Here is a 27,413-nt window from a genome sequence, read left to right as displayed (position 1 = left end):
TCGTTATGTCATTTGCTATAAAAACAAAATAAAGTTCATATTTAATATTTTTTTATCATATATAATGATAAAATTTGTACGTGAATGTAAAAATATATATGTATTTTTTCGGATAAACTTGACTGGCAGGTGCGTAATTTATATTAACCCTCGCAAAATGAAGTAAGACGTAAAAAGATGATTCTGTAAGGATATGTCAATAACTGTTGATTTTGGACACTCTAGAACATATATCGAGGTAAGGCATGTTTTCTATTAGTTAGTATGCACACCAAAGAACATTTTAAAAGTAATGTTAACAAATGCATCGCTTGTTAAACTTCTGTTTGAGATTGTCAAAGTAGGCCTAGTCACCCGTTTTAGGTCTAAGCCTGGTAGGCCTAACAGTGGTAAATATTATTTTCTGTTCTATTTATTTTAATTTGATGGATGTGAAAGAATAAAGTTTTTAACTTTGATTAAAATTTTCTTAGAGATTTTTTTTAAAAGTTAGTGTAGCATTTTTTTTTTAAATTAAAAGAAAATGTTTTATTGAGGAAAATAATTTTACCATAAGATATCTTGGAAAACATGATATGTATTAAGTAGTATGGAAGTGTTGGTGAATTACTGTAGCAGGTGGTGAAAGTAGAATTTTAATACATTGTATGATTATTTAGAAGATGCAATATTTAGTATTTACTGTATGGTATATTAATGGTATGTTTAACTGTAACAAATATTTAAATAATTTTTAGATACACTATTGTCAATTAATTTGAGATTGTTTATGATATATATTATATACATATGCATGCATATGCAAAATATGTGCATATTCATGCATATGCAAATAATTAAGCCATTTTTATATGCTTAACATGTGTAGCTATATTTAGGTTTTTAAAATGACCTAATGCCCGAAAATAGATTTTGGCGAATTCAGCAAAAAGTCGAGATTCCGAAATTCCACTTGTTAAAGGCCCACTACCTTTCCAAAACGGCTTTTAATTTTGAAAATGGGAACTTAAAGCGAGATTGATAATTTTGTAGAGTCAGAAAAGGCATAAGCTTACCGTTAATACTACACTCATCATCACCTTCTGAACAATTTTATCAAAATTAATTCATAACGCGGGTCGTCTTACGTTTCCCGCAGTCGTCCTTATTATTATGCGTTACTTGACAATCATTGCATGCGCCAGATGGCAAAACAGCAAAATTACATTCTTCAATGTTAACATAGATTACGCTGAGAATCTTGCATTTATTTTGTGTTGTAACCTCATCTTAGGCCATCAATAGACATTTTCTTATGTTATTGTTGTTTTTAGAAACTAAATTTTTTGTTTCGTAAAGGAAGTGAGCCTTTTACATTGAGCTACCACAAATTAACCCTCCACCTTTCACAGGATTGCAGACTTGAAACCTTGGGCCATAGAGCAGTTGCCTATAATTATATTACTATTTGAAGTATGTACAAAAAAAAAAAAAAATCTTACTGTAAGCATAATGATAAGGGAGTGGGTCTCATATTACTATAGTCTTGACATAAAACCTGAAATTAATGTGCCCAGAAAGTGCATTCAATATATTTATACAGAAGGGACCTTGATTAGATGATAATAACCCCACCTATATGGAACTCCCATGGAGTACAATCCCAGGATTGGTCAGTGTACTAGCTAGGCAATGTAGTGATGTCAGACCATGTGACCCACATTGATTGGTTTTTGGTTGATGTGATCACTGCCACTCAAGTGCATACTTAGAAATAGATCCTCTGGTTCCTCTTCCCCTAATTTCCATCACCTAGGGGGCAAAAGTGCCAATATTATAATAATAACCACACCATCAAAGGCCAGTGATAGAGAAACCTGTGACTGCCTGGCATCCACTGGGGAGCCAGGAAGGAGAAGCATGGACTTGCCTTAAACAAATAAACTAACTACAGGAAAGTATGCACATGGCAAAGTCTGCTCCCTGATCTCTTATATAATAACATATATAAAGTATAAACATACTTTAATGCTTCCAATGGGGCTGAGATCCAATAAGGTAGTCAGATCTACTTCAGGTTAACAGAATTTTTACTAGATTTATTGTCACATATTAGTGTATTTTGGTGTCAGACAGGCGATGACTAATGAATGCTAGTTGATGAAGGTAAATTTAACATGGAATACTATAGTTTTCTACTTGATGCTTTAAGAAACTAGTTATATTTAAATTTGGATCAACATTGACAGGAGAACTGATAGCAGAACACAATGGGTAAGCGGAAGCAGGGTGCTCCACAGAGGGCATCAGAGGACAAACGTCGTTGTCTGGAATGGAACATGTTTGATGGAGTAAGTCCGGAGCCAGAGGGGTCTCTTACTGTACTGGATGACAATGACCCTAGCATCTTGAATGAGGCACAACAATTACAAGGATCTTCGCAGAGAAAAGTAACAGACACAATCAACATGGAACAACAACCAGAATTCTCAACACAGCAAACACGAGAAATGTTTGAAGACAACATGACATACTGTTCATATTCCATTCAGCTGATGTCATCTTTGCCATTTAAGGAGAATGAGTGGCACACAAAACTTGGTGTTTTTAATATTGAACTGCTCCGCAAGTCAGAGGAATGTCAACCCAATGGTCACAAGGAGATCTGGCTTTATGTCAGTGAGGTGGCAGGAAAAAGTATGCTGTACATTGAAGAGGGTGAAAACGAGGAAAATTCATCCATGGCAGTGAAGCTGAACTATTGGTGTGTGGATATAAACATTCCAATTAATGTAAGTACCTTAGTTGAATAGTTCTATAAGTACATTTATTTCAAATGTGTTTTAGTCCAGTTTTTAAATTTAAACTTAATTTTCAAAAAAGATAGTCATTCAATCAGATCTCTGAATGTCTCTTGCATATCATCCACCACATATTCAAGACAAAAGCTATAATGGGTAGTTACATAACATTTTATTAGGTCACCTGAGACGAAGACTCAAGTGACCTTTTCTAATCACCTTTTGTCCGTCGTCGTGCGTCGTATGACGATAAACAATTTATAATTACTTTTTCAACTTCTTCTCCAAAAGTGCTGAACCAAATTAGTTGAAATTTTGCAGAAACCTTCCATAGCCAAAGGCCAACAAAAAATTGTAAATTATATGGTCCCAGCCCCCCAGGGGCCTGAGAGGTGGGGCCAAAAGGGGTCAATAGGCTAAAACTTCAAAAATCTTCTTCTGAAATTCCAGAAATGGTAGAATCAAATACTCTTCATAGATTGAAAGGTCTTGAGGTCCTTTACGAAAATTGTGAATTATATGACCCTGGGGTCTCACACCCCCAGGGGCCTGAGGGGTGGGGCCAAAAGGGGTCAAATAGGTCAAACTTCAAAAATCTTCTTCTCCACTCACAGATGTGGTAAAATCAAATACTCTTCTAAAGATAGAAAGGTCTCAAGTCCCTCTACAAAAATTGTGAATTATATGACCCTGGGGTCTCAGGTTTCCCCCTGGGGAGGGGATTAAGTTTACTATAGTTTATATAGGGAAAACACATTTTGGAGCATTATTTGGTCATTTATAATAGGAAATTAGTCAATTGTTGTCAGAAATATCCCTATGAAATGGCTATTGAAACCTATTAACAAATTTACATGACTGACCCCCAGGGGCCTGAGGGGCGGGGTCAAAAGGGGTCAAATAGGCCAGAACTGAAACTGATAGAATGAAATACTCTTCATAGATGGAAAGGTCTTAAGGTTCTTTACAAAAATTGTGAATTATATGACCCTGGGGTCTCGTGTTTCCCCCTGAGGAGGGGGGTCAAGTTTATTATAGTTTATATAGGAAAAACACATTTATGGACATAATTTGCTTATTTTCATAGGAAATTAGTCAAACTGGGTTAGAATTATTAGCCTGAAATATCATTTATATGACCCTGGGGTCTCACGTTCAAAATTGGTCAAAATGGTTAAAATTTCAAAAATCTTTTTCTGAGTTCACAGGTTTGATGGAATCAATAATCTTCATAGATTAAAAAGTGATATTTATAAAATCACTGACACTGACTGTTTTCTAGTTTGGTTTTGTTGTTTAAAACGTTGGCAAAGCAAATAGGAATTTTAAGCATAAGGTTTGGTAACATAATACACTAACTATCAAAATGAAAAACAAAAAATAAAAATTCTAATACGAAGGTTCAACTTTAAAGTTTATTCCAATTTGTAAACACTTTTTACAGATTTGAACCAACTTTGCAATATGCTCTTTCTATATCAGCACTCAAGTGACCGTCAAGGCCTCTTGTGCCTCTTGTTAAGTACACATATATACACTGTATACATTCAAAACTGTCTATAAGCCATGTGGGCTTTTATACATAGGTCAGTTGACCATCTGGGACACCAGAAAGTGGTCCAATTGATCAGGTGGTCTTTATACAGAGCTGAACTCCTAATGTTTACTGTGTGATTTATCTGAATGTTTCTCTAGCATATGTTCCAATTAATAATTTTGGTGTATTTTATTTCACAACTATAGCTATGTTCATATAAATTGTCATTATACTTGCAGGTGCTGGCAGCATTAGACATGTATAATACAAAGATGGTTGTGGTGACCATTGGGCAGTTTGACCCTGCTACATTAAGGTTTGAACTGACCATTCACGCTAGAGAGGCATTGCTGTATAACCCTAAATTCCCAAGTGAGCATGTAAACATGAAGAAAATCAACATTCTTCTGAAGTTGATCATGTCCCACTTCTATGGATTATCTCCCCTTGGTAAGCACTCGATACTCTTGTTTACATGTCTTCTGTATACAGTTACCAGCAGAATTTTATATGCCATCTATAAAGTTAATCAAACTCTGTAGTAATGCACCTAAATTCCTTTCTGATTTTAGTATTCCATTTCTCATTTTTTTGGTCAATACTTTTCTTTACACTTGAAGCTTTTAGCAACCTTAATGATATATGAGATGGGTTCTCAAATAATGTAGCTTATATATGGAAAGGATGAACCAATTCACTACTGATAGGCATGTTTGAATACTGCTAATTCAACGGGTTGAAAAGTTGATTACAGTATGGAATTTAATGGGTGAGCAGGTAAATTAATATGATTTTAAATGGTGTTAATTGATATCTTCTTTCATCCCATGCATCCAAGAGCAGAAATTGAATATATTTGAATTAATCCATTTATTTGTTGACAGTATTTTTTCATAATGCAATATTTTGATGTCTGAAATTGTTGCTGTTTTAGAAAATTATCAAGGAATCTGTTGCAAGAAGCATGACATTGAAAACCTGTACACTGCTATCAAGACAACACATGACCAAGAGGAGACAACTGTGGATGTAGAGGTTCAGCACCCAAGTCTTATTCCCTGCCTTCGACCATACCAGAGAAAGGGTGTGTCATGGATGCTGACTCGGGAAGGGTTCAAGGTCAGCCAAGGTCAAGCTACAGATAATTCATCGTTAAATACAGGTTAGAACTACTAAACAGGGTGTCTATAATCTTAACATAATACTGTTTGTTATGTCATAAATGTCACTATTTTAATGACTATGTGATTTAACATTACTCATGGATTTTTGAGACAAGGTGTAATGAATTCTTTTGAGTTATGAGTTAATATTACTCATAACTCATGGTGTCTATAAGAAGATCAAATTGTATTATGGATATATCATTACAGAGTTACCCCTCCACATGTTGTATGATGAAGTCAAGACAATAGATGGCAGCACATTATTTTACAATAAATACTTAGGAAGGTAAGATGTCAAAAACAATGTAATATATTTTTAATAAGGTATAATGATTTTGTATGAATTGAAAATGTATAAACCCATGTCATTTAACTTTTTAATGTTGTTCATATTTCTGATTTAAAAACATGGAGTAGTCTAATGAACACCAGAATAATTATGATTGACAGAATGGTGAAAAGAGCTGAAATAGTGTGGCTATTAAATTTCACAATTTTTGATTCAAAGCATAATAAAGATTGAACCGAATCATTCTCTTTCAATATAGACGAGGGATATATTTTTTCACAGAGACTAAATTCCATCATCCTTGATATTCCAATGGTTCACTGTCATTATACATGTACCTACCCTTGGGCTATGTCATAGTAAAACTAAAGTCAGTTCAGGAGAAAAAAACCTGACTAATCACAAGCCTGCAGAGACTTCCTTTGAAGAATACAGAAAGTGATACCCAGCTTCAAAGTGATACAGAGGACTATTATCCAATTCTTTTGAAGTATACACATCACAGTATGAAATAATCTGCTTATCTGTTGTCACATAAAGAGCCTTCAGTTTTGATATGAAAAAGTCTAGTGGTGAATATTACGACTGCGATGGTAATCCTTGGAATATAACGATGATGAATTCACTTCCAAGGGTTTTCTTTATCACAAAATTAGCAAAAGTATCACATAAACATGATGGAAAGTTGATTTATAGTATGAAATATTGTATGTTTATTTATGTTTTTTCAGTTTAACAAAGGAGTGTCAAAAGAGATTGGCTGTCCCTCTTGGTGGGATTCTGGCTGATGAGATGGGCCTGGGTAAGACCGTAGAAGTCCTGGCCTGTATCTTACTACACAAGAGTCCTGTCATAGAGTCACCTCCCAAACTACCCACACTCAAGGTTGGTACACTGGACCTAAAGTAAAGACAGAAAAGAATGTTTCAAATGAAAAGGGACTCCATGCAGAGTCATGAAACAATTTAAGACTTAAATCTTTTATAACATCCAATCTGTGATTGGCTATGACCACACTAAAAATGCAAATGAAGACTGATTTTATAATTCTGGGGCATTTTCAAAGATACCACAGTTCTAAATTCAGTAAACATATTTTATTTCAGTGAATTATTGATAATAATTTGTTATTTAATCAATAAATTCAGCTAAAAGTTTTACTTATCTATTTCTCATAGTGACATCATTTACCTGAAGTTGATACATACTGGTGTGTACATGTAAACAAGTGGGTTTTTTTTTTCTATTTCAGGAAATGAAAATTGAAAATGATGGGAATGGTAGACTTATTGATGTTAAATATGTTCATGTGAAAGTTATGTGTAAATCACAAAGTACACTTCCTGTAGCTGAAGATACAAAATGTATACATGTTGACGCCCTACCAGAAGATAAGGTTGATCGAGTTGACAATAGTACTGGAAGATGTGTCGAGGAAGATCTCCATGGTAATAACAGTGATGGACAGACAAAGGACGGAAGTATAGAAAACAGAAAGATAAAGAATGAAGAAATGGATGATGTACAAGATGAAGGCAGACAGTTTGAGAATGGACAATGTGCAGTTGAGGATGTGCAGCTAGAGGACAAGAAAGAAGAGGAGATACAAATGGAGGATGGAAAAGTTGAGCAAAAGCAGGAAGATGGAAAAGAAGAGGGGGAACATGTAAGAAATGGACCATTAAAAGAAGAAAGTCGAGTGAAGTGTATGGATCAGGGAACATCAGATTTAGCTAACAACTGTAAAATATCTTCCCCAAAAGAAATCGAAAAAGTTGTTTCCAACGATCTGCTTAACAAAGACATCAAAGATAGTAACATGGACACAAGTAATTCTGGTCATGGTGACCTACAGGTCAAAGGTGAAGGTTATGACGATAGCACAAGACTCAAGGTCAATGGAGAGGTTACCGGTGGCACTAAGAAAATATCAGAAATGAATGGTGAAGATATGGAAGAAATTCAGCCTGGAGAACAAAGTCGTGTTGAAGAGGCTGAAAATCAGTCAATGGAAGAAGACAGTCTTCCAACAGAGACAGGTAGTCAGAAAAAGAAAAAAGTAGTGAAGAAACGAAGACGTAAGAAATGGACCACGAAGAAAAAGCCTCGTCGCTCATCTCATTTCTGCATTGTAGATTTAGGAGATAGTTCTGTAGAAGGTGTGGAAGATGGAGCTGTGGTTGAAAACGGTGAGGTAAACAATGAATCTTGCAAAGAGGATCCTCAAGAACCACAGGTTCCTAAAGGCAATAAAAAGAAAAAGAAATCTGTAAAAATAAAGCAAGCAGAGGCCAACAACGAAGGAAAAACTTGTAAAGCAACAAAGGAAAGTAAAAGTGTTAAGAAGCAGACCAATCAATCAACAAAAAGATGTGGAGTGCCATCACGATTTGTGGAAATCGTTGAGCAATCTTCATTCAAGCCTAAGTACCATTTTTCTTCAGAAGGTCCAATTAAGCGTCATAATTTCTTTGAGTGTATCTGTGGGGCAAAGACAGCCGGAAGTGGTAAAATGCGCCATTCTGTACAGTGTGTGGATTGTGGCTTACAGCAGCATGCAGAGTGTGTCCACTACGATCTCGAAGATCCACTCAGGGGAAACTTCCGCTGTCCTCACTGTCATGTGTCAGCTGTAAGTATGTTATTTAACATCTAATTAAAAAGATGAAATATGTTTGGTCCCAATGACTAGAGTGGTGTACAACATGTATAGCATGCTTATAAGCAAGTCATTTTAAGCCTTCAATCAATTAGTTACATTCATTCATGAAATCTACTTGAAAACTCACCAGAATAAACTCCATTCAGATCACTTGTGCTATGAAGGCTTTTCAGGTGATGCATTATCGAGAAAGCATGTTTTAATGATTATTTCATTTTATATCCATTTGACTAGGTTTAAACTCCAATATCATGGTGATGTTTAGCGACTAAGATACTTTATTGAGAAATTTTGTTTGCTTGTATAGCCGCCGATCAAGTCTGGAGCCACCCTGATTATCTCCCCTTCATCGATCTGTCATCAGTGGGTTGATGAAATCTTAAAACACATTCGCAGCCAGTCATTGAAAGTATTTGTAAGTAACTTCTATATTTAAGACATTTATTTTGTGGTTAAAGACAAGAACTTTGCCTTTATTGAATCCATTTTGATATCAAATACACATTTATTTCTGTGTAAGGAATGTCTTTGTTTGAAATATTGGTTGTCTTTTATTTGCCTGATAGAATTAGTTCTATATACTTTAGCTGTCTTTGTAATCAATGAAAGGTATTTACTCATGTAGGTAATGTTTTCAATCATTAGCTGATGATATTGTTGAATTCAGATTAAGGAAATGTTTTCTCAGAAATATGTACTTTTCATATATTGATCAGTTTTATTAATATTTTTGAGAATTTGACCAAAGTCAACATATTCCTAAGACAATGATAATAACTAAGATTTTGCTACAGGTTTACACAGGTGTGAACAAGCTGGGATTTATTCAGCCTCGTACCTTAGCCAATCAGGACATTGTCATCACTACTTATGAAACTCTACGGAAGGAGATTGACTATGTTGACCTGCCTCACTCGAATAGTAAGTAGATTTCTTCAGATCAATATCTGTCTTCAATGAGCCACATATCTCTTCTATGTCAATGTCCTATATTTATTTTCATATGAAGGAGGAGTTATTTCTAGTTTGTTTCATGTTTTCGTTTGTTTGATTAAACAATACTATATGTAGCATAAAAACACTAAGACAATAATTGCTAAATTCTGTGGTATATAGTATAAATGTGCAACTTGTTTGATACTAATCATATCATACACGTACAACAGTACAGATTTAGAATAGTTTAAGCTATTAAGAAATTAAGCCTCACATGCAATACTTTTCTATGATTTTTTTTTTTCAAATTTGTATGATATGATAAGATAGAAGATGTCAGTCAATATACAATGTAATTCATATTTTAGGTGACACTACAAGAAGGTTCCGCAATCCAAAGAGATTCATGGCCACACCGAGTCCTATGACAGCAGTTGAATGGTGGAGAGTGAGTAATCCTTGGGGTCAATTTTGCTATTTTGAACCTTGATTTCTTCTCTGAAATCAAGCAATGGATATTGATCATATTCCATACAGACCATCTCTATGAGTTGGTGATAGAATAAAAAACAAATAGACTGACTGTTGGGAGACTAACATGTGAATTTGGGTTTAATTAGTTTAATGTCCTATTACCGGTAACAGCCAGGTTCATATAAGGACATGCCAGGTTTGTTGGTGGAGGAAAGCTGGAGTACCCAGAGAAAAACCTCTGACCAGCGGTCAGTACTTGGCAACTGTCACACATGGGATTCAAACTCACGAACCAGGTAGAGGGCTTGGAGTTATATGTTGAGACATCTTAACCACTCGGCCACCACTGAGGTGTGAGGATAAAAGAGCTAAGCATTTTATCTGAATAAAGCGCTGGATATCATTGACTATATCCATGTTGGATTGGAATTTTGAATATCACTGTAATTGGGCTTCTTTGATATATACATGTTTTTCAATAACTTCTTTTCTGAAATAAAGTTATGTATATTATATTAGTCATAATGGTCAAGTTGTTATGACATTCTACAACTCTGGGTTACAAGTTTGAAATCCTTGTGGTTCAGGTTCTACAGAAGCACTGACCAAAGGTCGATGGTTTTTCTTTTGGTACTTCAACTTCCCTCTTCATCAAAATGAGCACATCTGTAAATGGCCCTAGCTCTTACTTGAAAGTTAAATAACATCAACAAAACTAAAGTATCATTTATTGTTTGTTTTGACAGGTTTGTCTTGACGAGGCCCAGATGGTTGAGGCCACCACCAGTAAGGTAAGTCTGTGTTATACAAGTAAAATGTACGGTATTGACAATTGGACAGTACCAGTAATCATATACTGTACTGTATATGTACTGTAAACATACATATTTTAGTGGTAATCTTAGTTAGAATTTTTCTGCAATACATTTAGCACTTCAGTATGATTGTGCTTTGAAGTGCATTTCTTGTGTGATGCTGATGTCAGTAGTTAATATTGTAATTGCACTTACCTACCATCACGCCAATATTTAAAATCAAAGTGTATGATATCTTGTAAACATATTCTGTTTCCCAGACTGCTGAGATGGCTCTTCGTTTGAGTGCTGTTAACAGGTGGTGTGTGACAGGGACTCCTATTCAGAAAAGTGTATCAGGTACTTATAGTCATGCCAGAGGTATCTGTCCTAAATTAGGATGTTATGGATGTTGTCATAATTTGGCTTTAGTTTGTGCTTGGTACAATAGCAACAATTCAGCACACCAAACTATTAATATGTTAGTATCAAGATAAAAGAAAAATACAGATTATGTTTTGAATTTTCCCATAATATTCTATAAAAATTCTTGTCTTTAATATTATGACATATGCTACACTTCCATTAATGTCTGTTTCAGCACAACAATCATATTGATTTGGTAGAATATTTTAGATGAAAAGTTTGATATTACATATGCAACTTTTCAACATGTAATATGTATTTCAAGTTCTGTCATTTTGTTTGTTTTAGTACTGAACAAAGAGTTTATGTTTAAAACATGTAGAAGAAATCTCATGGTTTTTCCATTTTCTGTATGGATGGGTGATAAAAAAGTAACAGCTGTTATCATATTTCCCTGACTTACAGATGTGTACGGGCTACTGCTGTTTCTGGGATTGGACCCTTACTGGGTAAAACATTGGTGGATGACCTTGCTGTATGACCCTTATTGCCATGGCAACCCAAAACCTCTTCAGACTGTTCTCTCTTGTGTGCTGTGGCGTAATGCTAAAAAGGATGTACTGGATCAGGTACGAAAACAGTGTACTCTATATGTTTCTGATGTTTTGGTCAGTGTTGTATACATGTACAGGTTGCATATGCAGAGTTAACAACCCTTAGTACAGAAATAAATGATCAAACATTTCCTACATACCAGAAATCATTACTCCTAGCATTGCTGTAGTGGCAGCCCTTTACTGTTAGTTACAGGATAACACAAATATCAGAATGACAGGTTCTGAAAGATGGGTGTTACCAGTATGCGTTATAAGATGTTATAACGTTAGCTTACTATGGTACCTTAATTATCTTGTTGGTAGATTTTGTCTCACTGACTATAGTTGTCAATATTTTAATGAGTTTTAGGTTAGAATTAAAGAACATCTCTATTGGCTTACTTGACCATCATTTCTTACTTTCAGATCAACATACCTTCCCAATCAGAACACGTCCATTGGTTGACCTTTTCACCCGTTGAGGATCACTTCTACCGACGACAGTATAATGAGTGTGCCACAGTGGCTAGACGGGTAATGACAATATTACAGTCTCATGTTCTAAGTATAAATGTTTACTCTTGCAAATTTCCAAATATGAATTATTTCAGAAATAAGAATTTGTTGACATTGTCTTTCATTTTGATAGATTCATGTTGTTTCAGAGTTACAGCAAATGGACCGACCTGAGTACCAAGTTGAGCAGTTTAGACAGACACACTGTTAGCCAGGTATATATTCAGCTCTTCATTTACTATACTGTATAGAATCAGCAAACATTGATCTATAGAGAATGAACTTTAGGTTTAAAACTGCATTGAAAATTGAAAACAAACATCTTAATTTCATTGATGATTATGTACTTCTTTTGGCTGTGCATTCAAAATTACCCATGTAATTGCCCTGACAAATACAATACAGTATTTGGGGCTTACATGATTCTTGCATATGCCCCTATTTCTCTGGGAGTCACTCTAACAGGGCTTCATTGTAGTAAAAACAGTAGCACAATCTCCCTGTCTTCCCTTTACTTTCCATTGATAACTATATGTATTGTATAGTTTTTTTAGTGAATTATTTTCTATTTTTTCTACTTAAATTTTCTTGGCGGAGCATCGTCTTCATATGATTTGCCTATCACCTTTTAACTAATTTAAAACGTCTTTTACCTACAAACACTGGTACGCAGTTTCAATATCTACCTTAATACTTGTTCATATTAACATGGAGCGTTATGTTTTACAGCTGTTGTCACCATTGCTGAAGTTAAGACAAGCCTGTTGTCATCCCCAGGCTGTCCGTGGTGAATTCATCCCTCTACAGAAAAAGTAAGTCATCTATATATCTTGGATATGCTCATTTTTCTCTGTGAGATTTATTTTGTGTAGATATTTATTATATATTGAAACTGAAATACAGTCAAAGATTAAACACTTTTACCGCAATAGCTCTCCACAATATGATATTGACCTCTCCAATTTTGAACAGTGACGTTATAGATAATCAATACTTGTTATTGTATTTGTATTAAATAGTTTGTTAATGAAGGAAATCTGGATATAATTTTACCATTGTGTATTAAAGCACTATGACAATGGAGGAGCTGTTGGAATCCCTCACCAAGAAGGCTCAGCTGGAATGTGAAGAGTCCCACCGTCAACTAGTTGCAGCTATCAACGGAACGGCTGGTCTCCATATCATAAAGGAAGAGGTATGACATAAAATATCTTTTAGACTATGTTATCTTGTACCTAAATTTGTGGTATTTGCATGTAACAGTGTATGAACAATAAATGGATGGATATTCATTACTGCCTTATTTTCCAAAGTAAATGATGATGTAATTTTGGCTCTCAAACTCTCGAACTATTAAAGAAAGTCATAAATGATGTTTTCCTGCAAGGGCAGATAAGACTGTTATATGCAAAGCCTGAGTAGCATATTTTCTTGGTTCGGTGATGGTGACTATGTTTGTCAGATATTTCTTGGTTTGGTGATGGTGACTATGTTTGACAGATATGTCTTGTTTTGGTGATGGTGACTATGTTTGACAGATATTTCTTGTTTTGGTGATGGTGACTATGTTTGACAGATATTTCTTGTTTTGGTGATGGTGACTATGTTTGACAGATATTTCTTGTTTTGGTGATGGTGACTATGTTTGACAGATATGTCTTGTTTTGGTGATGGTGACTGCTTTGTTTGACTATGACATATTCTTGTTTTGGTGATGGTGACTATGTTTGACAGATATTTTTTTTTGGTGATGGTGATTGATATGTTTGACAGATATTTCTTGTTTTGGTGATGGTGACTATGTTTGACAGATATGTCTTGTTTTGGTGATGGTGACTATGTTTGACAGATATGTCTTGTTTTGGTGATGATGACTATGTTTGACAGATATTTCTTGTTTTGGTGATGGTGACTATGTTTGACAGATATTTTTTGCTTTGGTGATGGTGACTGATACAATACTATGTCATTTTGAGTTAGTGATTGACACTGACCGTTGAAAAAAAAGTGTTACATGTTAGTATATTTTGTTACAGTATAAAGAGGCAGTGGAAACGTACCGTGAGGTGCTGTGGTCTGTGGAGGAACATAAAGAATACCTGAGGACAGACAAACTACAACTCTTACACACCCTCTACAACCTCAACGAGATCCTGTCCCTCAAACCAGAGGGTGTCGCCCCAACTCTCAGGGATGATCAGCTCAAAGGACAGGTAGGTCAAACATGAAGTGTGTCGCATCATCTAGGAGGATGAATCAAGTGTTTGTTGTTCTTTTATTTTATCAATTCTGTCTTTGCAAACTGCAGAGTTATCTACCCTTGCAGTTAGGTAATGAGAGTGGGATGATTACTTTGCCAAACTCATGTCATTTTGTCTGATATTTACAAATACAAGATGTAACAAGCAGTACATACCTACAAAGGTAAATAAATCTGTAATATTCATTTCATAATGTATAGAATGTATATAACCGAGAATGATGCCTGTCTGTAATAAAGTTATACAACCTATTTTAGTTCAGTGTCATTTCATCAGATGATTTTCTATTGTAATGCTTTCATATGATGTAAAGTTATATTCAGTTTTTTTCAATACTGGTTATTCTAGGCTGAAGACCTTAAAAACAATTATATGACTAAGGCTGAAGCGAAAGTGACAACGAGCCAAAGTGCATTGATGCCAACACAGCAGAGCATGGCTGAGTTTAGAGCTGAGGTATGTTTAACAAAGTTTCTTGACACTTAAATAACCAAAGTTTACCAATGTAGAGTCATCAAAAATGGTTGTGTTCAGGAATAAGGATACTTTGATAATTTTCAAGGCTTAATAGAACAACTTCAATAAGGAAAGAAAATCATCATCTGAAAGTTGGTTGAACCATAATATAGCATGTAGTTTGGTCCCGACCAACAAAATACAAGGTCAAGTTTTTGAGTTTCAACAGTATTTGGTATACATGTATAGACTGTTTACATTGTTTTGAACTTTTGATGGCTTATTAGTTGGTAGTTGGCATTTAATAGCGCTGTCTTTATACATTACGACTTTACACTCTATATTGATTTTTATATTTCTTCAGTTGTCTGATGGACTGGAGTGGTGGCTAGAAGTCATAAAGATTGCCGAGGCGAGACAGACAGATGAAATCCTGGTGGAAATGGTGAAGAGTGAACTCCTCAGAGACTATGTTGACAACCATAACAACCCTACTATTTCAATGGCCCGTCTGTAAGTCTGAATACATTCATGGTCTAAGTCTTTCTTTGACAACTGATACTGATCATCTTTGATGATGCTTTGATATTGATATATCTGTTAATAGTTACAAATGTAGTTACCGATTTAATGCCTACATGACTTTGCCTTATAATTAGGTACTGGGTTTTGTCTCAGCGATTAATATCAGCGCTCTGTCAGCATAGTCTGTTAATAAAGAATTATTGTTTACTGAATAGTTATTTCTCAAGTATCCTTTGCAGGCCTCCCTTGTATTGGCCGATATATATTGTTCCCTTTTGTACAAGTCAGAAAAACAACTTGGCTTAGAGATACCAATCTTGGGAACTTCTTCAACTGCTCATGAGGATGTAATTATATGAGCAGTATTGATCTTCAAACTTAAAAATATATGAAGGCCCCTTAATTTGCTATTTAATGTTTGGGGGTTACTAAGACGAAATGAAAAGAAGAACAAATTTACTATTTGATTGGTATCATTGGTGGATACCAAGATCCGGCTAGAATATCTTGTTTTGCTACCAGTATTTGTAAAGTAGATGGTGTTATATGTAAATGTTTCCAACAGTTTCCAAGGTTCTAGAGGATTGGAGCTAGCTATACATGGCAAACTTGTTGCCCTGGAATCTGCACATGAGAAACTATTACAAGGGATCGGAAAGCTGTGTGAGCCTGTGAACCAAGACATGTTGAATAGGTCTGTGGAGTGTTGTCTTCGACCTGTGGGAGAGGTACTCAAGAGGTATAAAAACCAATACAGTCTTTAATGTATTTAATTTTTGTTAGAAACAGTGATTTGTTTTGAGAAGTTTCTGTTAAGTCACATCTCTGAAAACATACAAAATTTTAGATATAACATTAATCCTATTTCATATGTCATGCAATGACAATATTTCACAAAAATATTTTCATGTTCAAATAAGATAAAGTAAACCATCTCTGCAAATTACAGAGTTAACTCCCTTGCGGGTAGGTATTCATTTTTCAGAAAAATATGAATTACGCTCACTAACACATGACATTACAATCAATACCTACAGGCAAGTACAGATAACTCTGTAATATGCAAATACAGAATATCTTGAAATATCTTGTGTGCAGTTACTGCAAACCTGGTAATCATCTAGTGTGATAACTTATGAAGTGAAATGAAATGACTGTAATAAAAACACTTATTGAGAGTGTTCATCCTTTTCATCCTATAGCTGCCAGTTGTGCCTTGTTGACAAGCTTTTTGAGGAATATGAATCCAAGTTGTTTTCATTCACTCAGAAGTAAGCATAGACATCTAATTAAAACACTTTGTGTGTTTTGGTTTTTTTTGTGACTGCCAGTATACTTAAGAATCTATACTTTTACATCTTCATCGTAAATTGTAATCCTACACATGTTGGTTTTTTTTGTCGAAATAGATAAAACACAAATAGCCTGTAGTGATTCTGTAAGAGTACAACTTTCTCTATGCTTATAAGTTCTATAATTTATGAAAAAATAAACAAAGCTTAAATTAAATCATTTAAAAGCTTACTGATACAGCTGTATCTAACATAATAGTACTTAAGGTAAAAGATTTCATTAGTCTTTACAAAAGTATATTTGTACTTCAGGCCGACGGCCATAATTGAAGGGGACCATCCGAGTACCACAAAGAGACAGGGAACCTGGGCTGACAGTGAGCTGGAAAAATCACTCAAGGCCATCCTCAGCTTTGCTAAGCTCTACAAAGGTACAGCAGATCAACTGATAGACAATGTATTTTATAATATACAATCTTTACGGTACCTGTAATTTGTTTGAAACACAGTCATATTATATCTTTCAGTCCTTCAGTCCCAACAATGTAAAAATGATATGACATATAGGAAATGACATTTCAGTAGATTTCTAAGGAGTATCATCTTTGACACATATGTATATGCTGATGAAAATGTCAAGATGCATAATGGTTTTTCCCTGACAGCCGAAATAGCCGAGTTCGAAATAAACGCCTGTCCGTCTGCCTGTGACCAGCAACTTTATAGTCGGGCAGACAATTTTTACCATGTAACTGGTCCTTTGATCGGGAACTTTTGGTCCAAATAGATGATATACAAAACAAAAATGGCAGTGGATTTGTAGAAAGATCGAAGATCAGACTGTACAAAACAAATTTTCGTAGCATTCTGGTTTTCAGTCAACTTTGTTGAGAGGCTACGATACTAACCCGGATATGCAGATATCTTTTATTTTAATACTTGATTTAATTTTGGTATGTATTGTTTTCACAGTTGGACATGACCTGGTAGAGTTTGGTGGTACACACATCAAATTGATGGACGCTCTCAAGAAGGAGTTCAAGGTAAGTTGATATAGGTTACTGCATAGTATTGATTTCAGTGGTTTCACTAATGTAAAGGAAGGTGTACATGTCATGTGATGAATATTGTTTGTTCCAGAGATAAAAGCTTGTTTTTTTTCTATAGAATATCTAGACCAAGTGCAATTCAGTAAACCAGATTTCATTTCAACATATTTTATTAATAACAAAGGGATCAGACAACAGGCAAGCCTATATAAGTCTTCTCCCATAAAAACCAACTTTCTTCATGATTTCTATTTCAATACAATATCAAGAAGGTTTACTTTATGGTATGTGGGGTTTTCTCTCTAGTTTTGAAAGAAAATGGTTATATTAAGAGAAATTCCAGGAGTAAACTGCAAATTTGAGGAATTTGGCTGAAAGATGCTCCACCGCCGACAGAGCATAAATGATATTCATCATTTGAACAATAATTGGTGTTTAATTGTGTATATATATGTATAATTAACACAAAAAATAATATAAAATAATTTACTTCGCCTTTGGTGCATGCGCAATCAGTACTTCATTCCATATAGGATATAGTGGCACGGAATTTTTTCGGGATGCAATTAATTATTTTTTATATTTTTAACTTGAAATAAAATTACAAGCTCAAACTTTTCAATGGTGGTAATGGTCTAAAGTAAGTAACTTTTATAATTGAAGAAAAATACTAAATTGTCTGCTCCTGTTTTTGATAGTGAAAAAATACCATTCGTCAGCGGTGGAGCATCTTTAATTATGAAATAATTTCATGTAAAAATAGGGCCCTTTAACGACCCAAAAAAGCATTCAGGAAAAGCCATATGATTTTGGATTGCATTAAGAGCTACATGTATTTTATTTATCAAATGTGTACAGTCAGTTAAAACTTCTGTGGATTCTGATGTAGAATCTGCGGTCAGTCTGGATTTCAAAGCATGAGCAGTTCCAGGCGTTAGATGAACTGGAGATGGCCACAACCAGATTGAGGCTGCGTCTTCCTGACGAAGATGTACCAAATACCACACAGCTTAATGTTCTTGAGCCTGCTGACGTAAGTCTTAAATTCTACATATTGGTGTATTCAATATCACACATAATTATACATGTATGTGTACATTGTGTTAATGGGAGTTCTTTATTATAATGTCTGTATACATTATATAGGTAAAATGTGCAAATTACATTACTGTACAGCTGTTACTTATGTGAGTCGAAGTTTCTGTGATTTTAAGTGAAAGAGAAAAATTAAATTTGAGCGGTTTTTTTTTATTTTCTCGATCAAAGTACCAATAATGTCACACAAACTCACAAAATTCTCATACCTACGAATATAACCAGCCTTACATTAGATTGAATGGCTAAAGATGAACATAATTACAGGCATAATGAGATATTGTATTAGTAAAATACATTTAGCCATTATGTTAGATTACATATTTGTCATTCTATAAACTTTTATTCTCAGCTTGAGCAGCAGAAATTGAAACTTCGTACTGAGAAAATTGTAGCGACGAATGAATTACGAAAGAAAGTTGGTCAGCTTTTCTATCTGAAGAACCTGGCAAAGGTAAACATTTGTGGTCCCATGTTTTCAATGGAAAGAGGAGAAAAGGTCTTATCATTTAATGCTTGGCTTCTATATCCCTATTAAATCTGTTGAATAAAACAGTTGTATAGATGTATAATGCAGATTTGCTATCAGTTTGCTGCATAATTACATTTTGCAGTCATCCATTCAGACCTAATTTAGTATTTTGCAGTAGCATCTTGTAATGTGTAAGCATTATGCAAGCATTGGTTTATACCTGATTTTCATTGGGTATTACTTTCTACTGTCAATGTAATTATTACTGTTTCTTCTTCACAGAATCAGGTTGATAATGAAGAAGGAATAAACCCTGAACCCTGTCCAATCTGTCAGCGAGAACTTGGAAAAGAGGTAACATACTTGATCTCCTGTTATCTGTGTACATTGTAAGGTCCTATCTTGTACATCTTGTTTTAATATGGAAATTCTGCACATTTACATGGCAATTTCATAAGACACATGTGTAACAAGTTTTATCACAATAAATTTTCTGCAAAATCCAGCTTTTTATAGACATAAATCTGAAACTTTCAAAAAGTATCAATGCGCTCTCTATCATTGGTATCAGTAATTATAATTGATATATCATCTTTTTATAAAATGCTACAATTCTATCATTCGTGTGAGGCCATTGCTGTTGATGTGTTTCCAGTGGAGTGTGGTCCAGTGCGGCCACTGTTACTGTATCGAGTGTATACGTGTGATGGTTGTCAAGTACAGCTTTGGTAATAACAACCGACGCCTCAAATGTGCTGTATGTCGTCAGCTCAACTTTATCAGTGACATATCGTATGTCAGCACTAAGGTGGCACCAGATAGTGAAGGAGTGGACGGGGTCAGAGTTAAGGTATGTACACTCAAACCTGCCTATTAAGACCACTCCATTAAAAAACAAAGATAAATGGTTATTATATCCATGTGGTACACAGGTTAACTTGTCCTGACTTTGGAATCAAACTAATCTGTTAAACACACTCCAGTAAAAGTCAAGAAAAAAGGTCTTTATAGCCATGTGGTCTTTATGCACAGGTTAATAAACTGTGTTAAATTTATGTATATGTTACCCTTAAGAAAGTAGTCTTATTAAGCAGGTGGTTGTTGTACAGAGGTGGTTGCTATGACAGACTTTACTGTAATTACGCATCCACAAACTTCTTAGTACATATATGTATTGTAAAACCTGATGTCTGTTGTGTATAAATACATTAAAAGTTTGAGACGACGTGTGTCGTGCGACATCTGTTGGTGCAATTTGACAGAAACTTGCCTGAAATGAATTGTTACATATCGGGTTGATCTCAAATCGGAGATGGCCACCATGACACCATATCTAATTAATTTCCTATACAGCTGTTGCCAAGGTAGTCAGATGACCGTTTACGTCCTTGTGCCTCGTTTTCTTGATGTCATGTCACTCATATGCTTTACTAAGACATTATTTGTTATTCCAGGGCAGCTACTCCATCAAGATAGAATCTGTTGTTAGATGTATGCTTGGTATCCAAAAGAATGACCCTACAGCCAAGGTCCTGGTATTCTCCAGTGTAAGTATCTGATAATAGATACTTCATTTCAATGTCCTCCTGTTCTCAGGCATAACTCTAGCTTTTTTCCACCCCTGAAACACACTCATTTCTGACCCTAACTCTGTCTTTCTTCCACCCCTGAAACACACTCCTTTCTGACCCTAACTCTGTCTTTCTTCCACCCCTGAAACACACTCATTTCTGACCCTAACTCTGTCTTTCTTCCACCCCTGAAACACACTCCTTTCTGACCCTATCTCTGTCTTTCTTCCACCCCTGAAACACACTCATTTCTGACCCTAACTCTGTCTTTCTTCCACCCCTGAAACACACTCATTTCTGACCCTAACTCTGTCTTTCTTCCACCCCTGAAACACACTCCTTTCTGACCCTAACTCTGTCTTTCTTCCACCCCTGAAACACACTCATTTCTGACCCTAACTCTGTCTTTCTTCCACCCCTGAAACACACTCATTTCTGACCCTAACTCTGTCTTTCTTCCACCCCTGAAACACACTCCTTTCTGACCCTATCTCTGTCTTTCTTCCACCCCTGAAACACACTCATTTCTGACCCTATCTCTGTCTTTCTTCCACCCCTGAAACACACTCCTTTCTGACCCTAACTCTGTCTTTCTTCCACCCCTGAAACACACTCATTTCTGACCCTATCTCTGTCTTCCTTCCACCCCTGAAACAAACTCCTTTCTGACCCTATCTCTGTCTTTCTTCCACCCTGAAACACACTCTTTCTGACCCTAACTCTGTCTTTCTTCCACCCCTGAAACAAACTCCTTTCTGACCCTATCTCTGTCTTTCTTCCCCCTGAAACACACTCATTTCTGACCCTATCTCTGTCTTTCTTCACCCCTGAAACACACTCTTTCTGACCCTAACTCTGTCTTTCTTCCACCCCTGAAACACACTCATTTCTGACCCTATCTCTGTCTTTCTTCCACCCTGAAACACACTCCTTTCTGACCCTACTCTGTCTTTCTTCCACCCCTGAAACACATTCATTTCTGACCCTAACTCTGTCTTTCTTCCACCCCTGAAACACATTCATTTCTGACCCTAACTCTGTCTTTCTTCAACCCCTGAAACACACTCATTTCTTTCTTCCACCCCTGAAACACACTCACTTTCTTCCACCCTGAACACTTTCACGTCTTCTCCCCCCTAAAACATCCCTGAAACACTCCTTTCTGACCCTATCTTTGTCTGTCTTTCTTCCACCCCTGAAACACACTCATTTCTGACCCTATCTCTGTCTTTCTTCCACCCCTGAAACACACTCATTTCTGACCCTAACTCTTTCTTTCCTCCACCCCTGAAACACACTCATTTTTTGACCCTAACTCTGTCTTTCTTCCACCCCTGAAACACATTCATTTCTGACCCTAACTGTGAATAGAACATTCAAATAATCATACCATACCAAGCCAAACCAGTTTGTAATACCACTTGCAAGCCTATCATTTGTACAGCGCAACATCATCAGTGTGTTTTAGATGTATTTATTGATGACAACCTTTCATTTGAATTCAGTGGAAGAGTGTGCTTGGTATTATAGCTGAAGCTTTAGAAGAAAACAGCATTACACACCGCACTCTCTACACAGGCAAATTCCAGGTTAGTACCACAACAATCATGTGACCCTTGGACAAGTTGAGGAACAGTGTTTGTTAATATGGCACCAGCTGCTTCGTATAAACAACATAGATGTATCAATGTATGTTGGTATCAGCATCTCTGTTCACAGAGAGTTTACCACACAATCAATCCTGTTCCCTTGCCAAAATTATTTGGTTGAGATTGCTTTCAAATTTGAAGGTCAAAGATCAAGGTCATTATTACTAAAAATTGTTATCATACATTGATTCAATTTGCCTCTTTGATGAAATTCCTACCTTTGCCTAAATATCTTGTCCATGACAAAGTCTCAAGAGTAAGGCTATGGTCTTACTTTTCAGGCAACAGTGCAATTATCATAAAGGTTTTTGAATTTGGATATTTATATTCTTCTTAGACCTGCATCTTATACTAATAACAACCAGTTTACCTTTTTCATATAGAATCAACTGACTTCATTCCGTGAAGAAGAAGATGTGACAGCACTTCTACTCCCAATACAGTCTGGCTCTAATGGCCTGAACCTCATTGAAGCCACCTACGTCCTCCTAGTGGAGCCGATCCTCAACCCAGCTCAGGAACTCCAGGCTATAGGGCGAGTTCACCGAATAGGACAGACAAGGTAATACTTCATCATGTCCTAGTCAGTGTCCACAGGACAGGTCAGTCAAGGCCATGGTACGAAAAGAGGTTTTCTGTTAATAGATACCAAGAGGTAGTCAGAACCACTCACATTTATTATTTTTATCAAATTAGTTAGCTTCACCATCTACAAAACTACTTAATGCTGACGATTATAGACATAATAAGATATTTTTTCCTCTATTTAATAATTAATTCATTATAAAATATGTTTTGTATCAGTATTCAAAAGAAACATATTGCTTCTGTATTTCAGAAAAACTGAAGTCCATCGCTTTCTAATCCGTGGTACTATTGAGGAGAAGATCTACTCAGTGATAAAAACAATTGAAGATGTGCCCTCAAGTCATAATACGGAGGAGAATGTGCTTACCATTGGTCATCTAACATCTTTGTTACACGATGATGAGGAAAACTCAGGGGCAGGTAACTCTATAGAATCTGGAGACAGTCAGGATGTTCTCGATGATGGTGATACTCAGGATACTGGTCAAGCCCAGGACATTGTTGTAGAGGGCCCAACTGTCGAGGTTGTAAGTCAGTCTGTAGAGGATACAAGTACAGAAGGCACGTCGGGTGAAGTATCTGGTCAGAATGGTGACATAGGGGAGATAACTGGTCAGAATGGTGACACAGGGGAGATCACTGGTCAGAATAAGAAATCGTCAGATGTATGTGTGATTGAAGACTCGTCGTCAGAAGAAGCATGTGTGTTGAGTTCAGGAGAGGAATCGGTAGACTCTTATAATATGTGTTATGATCTATACGGTCCCTCATCTGATGAGGACACGGATAATTCTGATCACAGTGATGAGAGACCAATAAATGAGCCTGTTATAATTGATGAGGATAGTTCTCGACCAATCAACAACACTATAACAAACCCAGAGGTGATAGATGTTGATTCAGAGGTGGTTGAGGAAGCTATGGTTTTGGGGGATGAATGGAAATCACAAATTGTGGATCTGACTTCCATGGAAGCAGCAGGCAGGGAAGAAATTAATCACCGAACTCGTTCAGAACATTGTCAACAGGGACAACATCAAATTATCATCAGTGAGGGATCCGAAGCAGTAGTTGATCTGACATTTGACAATGATGAGAAGGAAATAAAGAATGACTTACAGGTCATAGAAGATATAACAGACGACTCCCATAGTATACTTACAGATAATTCAGAAGGACAGCCAGAATCTGAGGCTGGTCCTAGTGATATATCAGGTCCTTAGGACAAGTCTGATCTTACATTATAGACAGTTTGTATCATCCTGTATTCTAGTACATACGAAGACCAAGGCAGGTATTGGTGACTTGTCTAATCCTAAACTGTATGAAGAGTATAGGACTCGGGCAGGTCCTGGTGACTATAAGTCTAATCATGGAATGTGTGAAGACTAGAACCATGGTGGTCTTAGCTTTAGTGGCTATAGCCTGATCCTGGTCTGTATATGAAGACTGAATCCTAGAAGCTCGAAGGCCAGTCTGATTTTTGTCGGAGTAAAGACAATGACAAAGGCATGGGCATTATTGAGACTAGTCCTATTCAGGTCTTACCATGTTGTGGCTAGTCTTGTCTAGGTTATAGCAAAGGCCAGGATTAGTTTAGGATTAGACAGAACAATACCATTAAGTTCTTGATATAGTTATTGTGTTTGATGTTAATGGGATCCTTATGACTTGTATTTTACAGCTAGATTGAACAGCATCAATAGTTCCACTGTAGCCTAGAACAACTTTATACATGTTTATACTTCTTGATGTAGGATCAGGTTGTTCCAGGTTATATATCCAGGTTTTGTCGGTTTTGGATACACTTTACATAATTCTGTGATAATAGAACCACTTTCTGTTTCGATAAAAGCGGGTATGAATGTCATTTTCAATTTAGTGATGTTTTCATGTGTTTTAATTACCATTGAATAGTGCTGGAAACTTGATTTATATTTTAAACATAGCCTGTATTCAGGAATGTTTTTATAAGCCTATGATTCCACAATGAGTACATCTTACTAAAGTTGTTAATGTTACTCGTTGTGTATACTTATCCCAGAATAACCCAATCATCCTATATGTATACCAGCTATAAGTATATAAGTTAATTAAACAGGGACTTCAGATAAATTTATTTTAAGATGTTCTTTTTTTATTTGAATTCAGATGAAAGAGGGTCTATTTTGTGAGTAAATACTCTATTTTCTTTATGTGTCAACTTAATACCTGGTACTAGTATTCAAGTTTTCTATTGTGATAATGTTTCTCTTTTTTATTCTATTTTTGTGTTTGTTCATCTTGTATCCTATTTAAATTTATTGCAGGAACCAGAGGGACCAGTATCTAGTTTTGTTAAAGAATTGTTAAGTCTTAGCTTATAATGTTTGTTGGTGTTTTGATTTACAAAATGTACGTTACACAAAAGGTCAATCAATATTTTTAAAATTAAACCATGACAGACTGCCTTCAAATTTCAAGCAATGAAATTTGGAGTCTGAGTGACATTTTCACAAATGATTTTGCTCCAGTGAAAAGGCAGTTCTCTTACTAAATGTATCAGTTTAATTATCACAATTTGTAAATTAATTAATCAAGTAAAAGACTCGCCTATCAACATGGGTTTGGAAAAGAACTATAAATTTTTGTTTATTTTACTGTTTGAATTTTAAATTGTTTTGAATATGAAGAATAAATAAAAAAATATTATTAAAATGATTTAAATATTTTAAGTTGTGTCTACTTTAAAGAGAATACATGCATAGAAGACTATCAACACAAGAATGTAACACTACTTGATAAAACACAATTACTTTCAACAGTCTGTTCTATGGAGGTCAATAATTCAATTTTCACCATGTGTTTTTATCAATTTGAATGATCAATGAACATACAAGTTAACCCTTTGGTTACCCATGCACTTTCTCTCTTCAGAATCTTTGAATACTATGAGATTTTATCTGCCAAGATAGATAATATAAAATTTATACCATAACGTAGAGGCCAGCTATTTTTTTAGGCTTAATTTACTTACAAGCATCTGCTTTCATGTTTTGGATGAGAACAAAATCATAATTTTATCTCATAGTTATACAGAAATGGTTGTTTAAAATCTGAGGAAATATGTATGATTTGAAGTTATTTTTATACAACAATCCATGCAGGGGAGATAATCCACTCAAATGCCATAACAAAATATATATATACTGAATAACTAACAAACAAAGCAAACAATTATAGCTTGTAAATATACACTGTACATAAGTTTGAATTATAAATAAATACTGGTAAGTTTGTGTTTTCAAAATAAGACTGCAGATGTGTGCAACAAATATTACAGAATAGGAATTGCATGTTAGGTTATTTCTACAAGATTTGTTTTTCAGCTTGAAATTATATTGTCTATAAAATTATTTATAGCTATATAGCTCAAGCTTTCAAATAATTTTAAGTTATTTTTATACAACAATCCATGCAGGGGAGATAATCCACTCAATTGCCATAACAAAATATATATACACTGAATAACTAACAAACAAAGCAAACAATTATAGCTTATAAATATACATAAGTTTGAATTATAAATAAATACTGGTAAGTTTGTGTTTTCAAAATAAGACTGCAGATGTGTGCAACAAATATTACAGAATAGGAATTGCATGTTAGGTTATTTCTACAAGATTTTTTTTCAGCTTGAAATTATATAGTCTATAAAATTATTTATAGCTATATAGCTCAAGCTTTCAAATAATTTTATTTTCGTCCTTTATGAACTTTATTTATAACACTACATGTAATGTATTTTGTATTTACCATTATTATTTGATTTTTTTAATGTTTAGAAATTTGTGAAATTTTACGGTAAAATTTGTTATGTCATTTTTTAAAAGGTTAATTGATTTAATGAATACAATTTTAAAAATATTATCCTTTCTTCTACAACATTTTAAAAATATTCGGAGTGTGGCACTTATAGGCCTCAAATAATTTTACATTTTTTGGTCAATGTCATTGTTTTTAACAGATAAAAATTTAACAAAACAGGTTTAATTTTATATCATTCTTTGTTTTTTACTCAAGTGTTTTTGTTTAAACTTTAAACATTGATTAGATATTTATATTAGTTATAAAACTGGACTTTCTTATCGAACACACAAAAAAATATATTGGGAGTTAAAGAAAATGTATACATATATTATTAGCTTTTAAATTTATTGACATGATCTTTATTACATATGGAAAGCAGATGTTTGTCAATGTTTTGATATTCTTGCTAATTGCACTATGCATCGGTATTGAGCAATCGTTTGTGTGGACAATGTAGAGAACAGCAGTAATAGGCCTATACAAACTCAGA

The 27,413-nt window shown here is 35.1% G+C and overlaps 1 protein-coding gene across 2 annotated transcripts; it reads left to right on the top strand.

Annotated features, from left to right (window-relative positions):
• The first annotated feature begins 108 nt into the window (after positions 1–108).
• LOC138328789 (E3 ubiquitin-protein ligase SHPRH-like) lies at positions 109–25,780 on the top strand. Of its 2 annotated transcripts, XM_069275530.1 has the most exons (32): positions 109–238; positions 2,229–2,771; positions 4,557–4,767; positions 5,252–5,479; positions 5,691–5,769; positions 6,504–6,657; positions 7,025–8,404; positions 8,742–8,849; positions 9,229–9,355; positions 9,739–9,818; positions 10,591–10,635; positions 10,920–10,998; positions 11,470–11,633; positions 12,027–12,134; positions 12,266–12,331; positions 12,846–12,928; positions 13,185–13,311; positions 14,153–14,329; positions 14,726–14,833; positions 15,198–15,346; positions 15,924–16,097; positions 16,561–16,629; positions 16,963–17,081; positions 17,623–17,693; positions 18,589–18,732; positions 19,147–19,248; positions 19,549–19,620; positions 19,922–20,116; positions 20,721–20,813; positions 22,343–22,426; positions 22,870–23,048; positions 23,325–25,780. In XM_069275530.1, the coding sequence occupies exons 2-32, from the start codon at positions 2,250–2,252 to the stop codon at positions 24,295–24,297; spliced, it is 6,270 nt and encodes a 2,089-aa protein (XP_069131631.1). In that variant the 5' UTR covers positions 109–238; positions 2,229–2,249; the 3' UTR covers positions 24,298–25,780. The 2 variants fall into 2 exon arrangements, with proteins under 2 accessions (XP_069131631.1, XP_069131636.1); XM_069275535.1 differs by lacking the exon at positions 23,325–25,780 and having other exon boundaries at positions 22,368–22,426.
• Positions 25,781–27,413: the final 1,633 nt, after the last annotated feature.

The sequence above is a fragment of the Argopecten irradians genome, chromosome 1 (genome assembly GCF_041381155.1).
Source record: "Argopecten irradians isolate NY chromosome 1, Ai_NY, whole genome shotgun sequence".
Lineage (NCBI taxonomy): Eukaryota > Metazoa > Mollusca > Bivalvia > Pectinida > Pectinidae > Argopecten > Argopecten irradians.
This window is presented reverse-complemented; position numbering and strand designations above follow the sequence as displayed.

Coding starts and splice junctions, on each gene's coding strand:
- LOC138328789 (XM_069275530.1), top strand. CDS start 2,250: ATGGGTAAGCGGAAGCAGGGTGCTCCACAGAGGGCATCAGAGGACAAA. Junction 18,733..19,146: donor ATGTTCTTGAGCCTGCTGAC/GTAAGTCTTAAA, acceptor TTTTATTCTCAG/CTTGAGCAGCAGAAATTGAA. Junction 22,427..22,869: donor TCTACACAGGCAAATTCCAG/GTTAGTACCACA, acceptor TTTTTCATATAG/AATCAACTGACTTCATTCCG.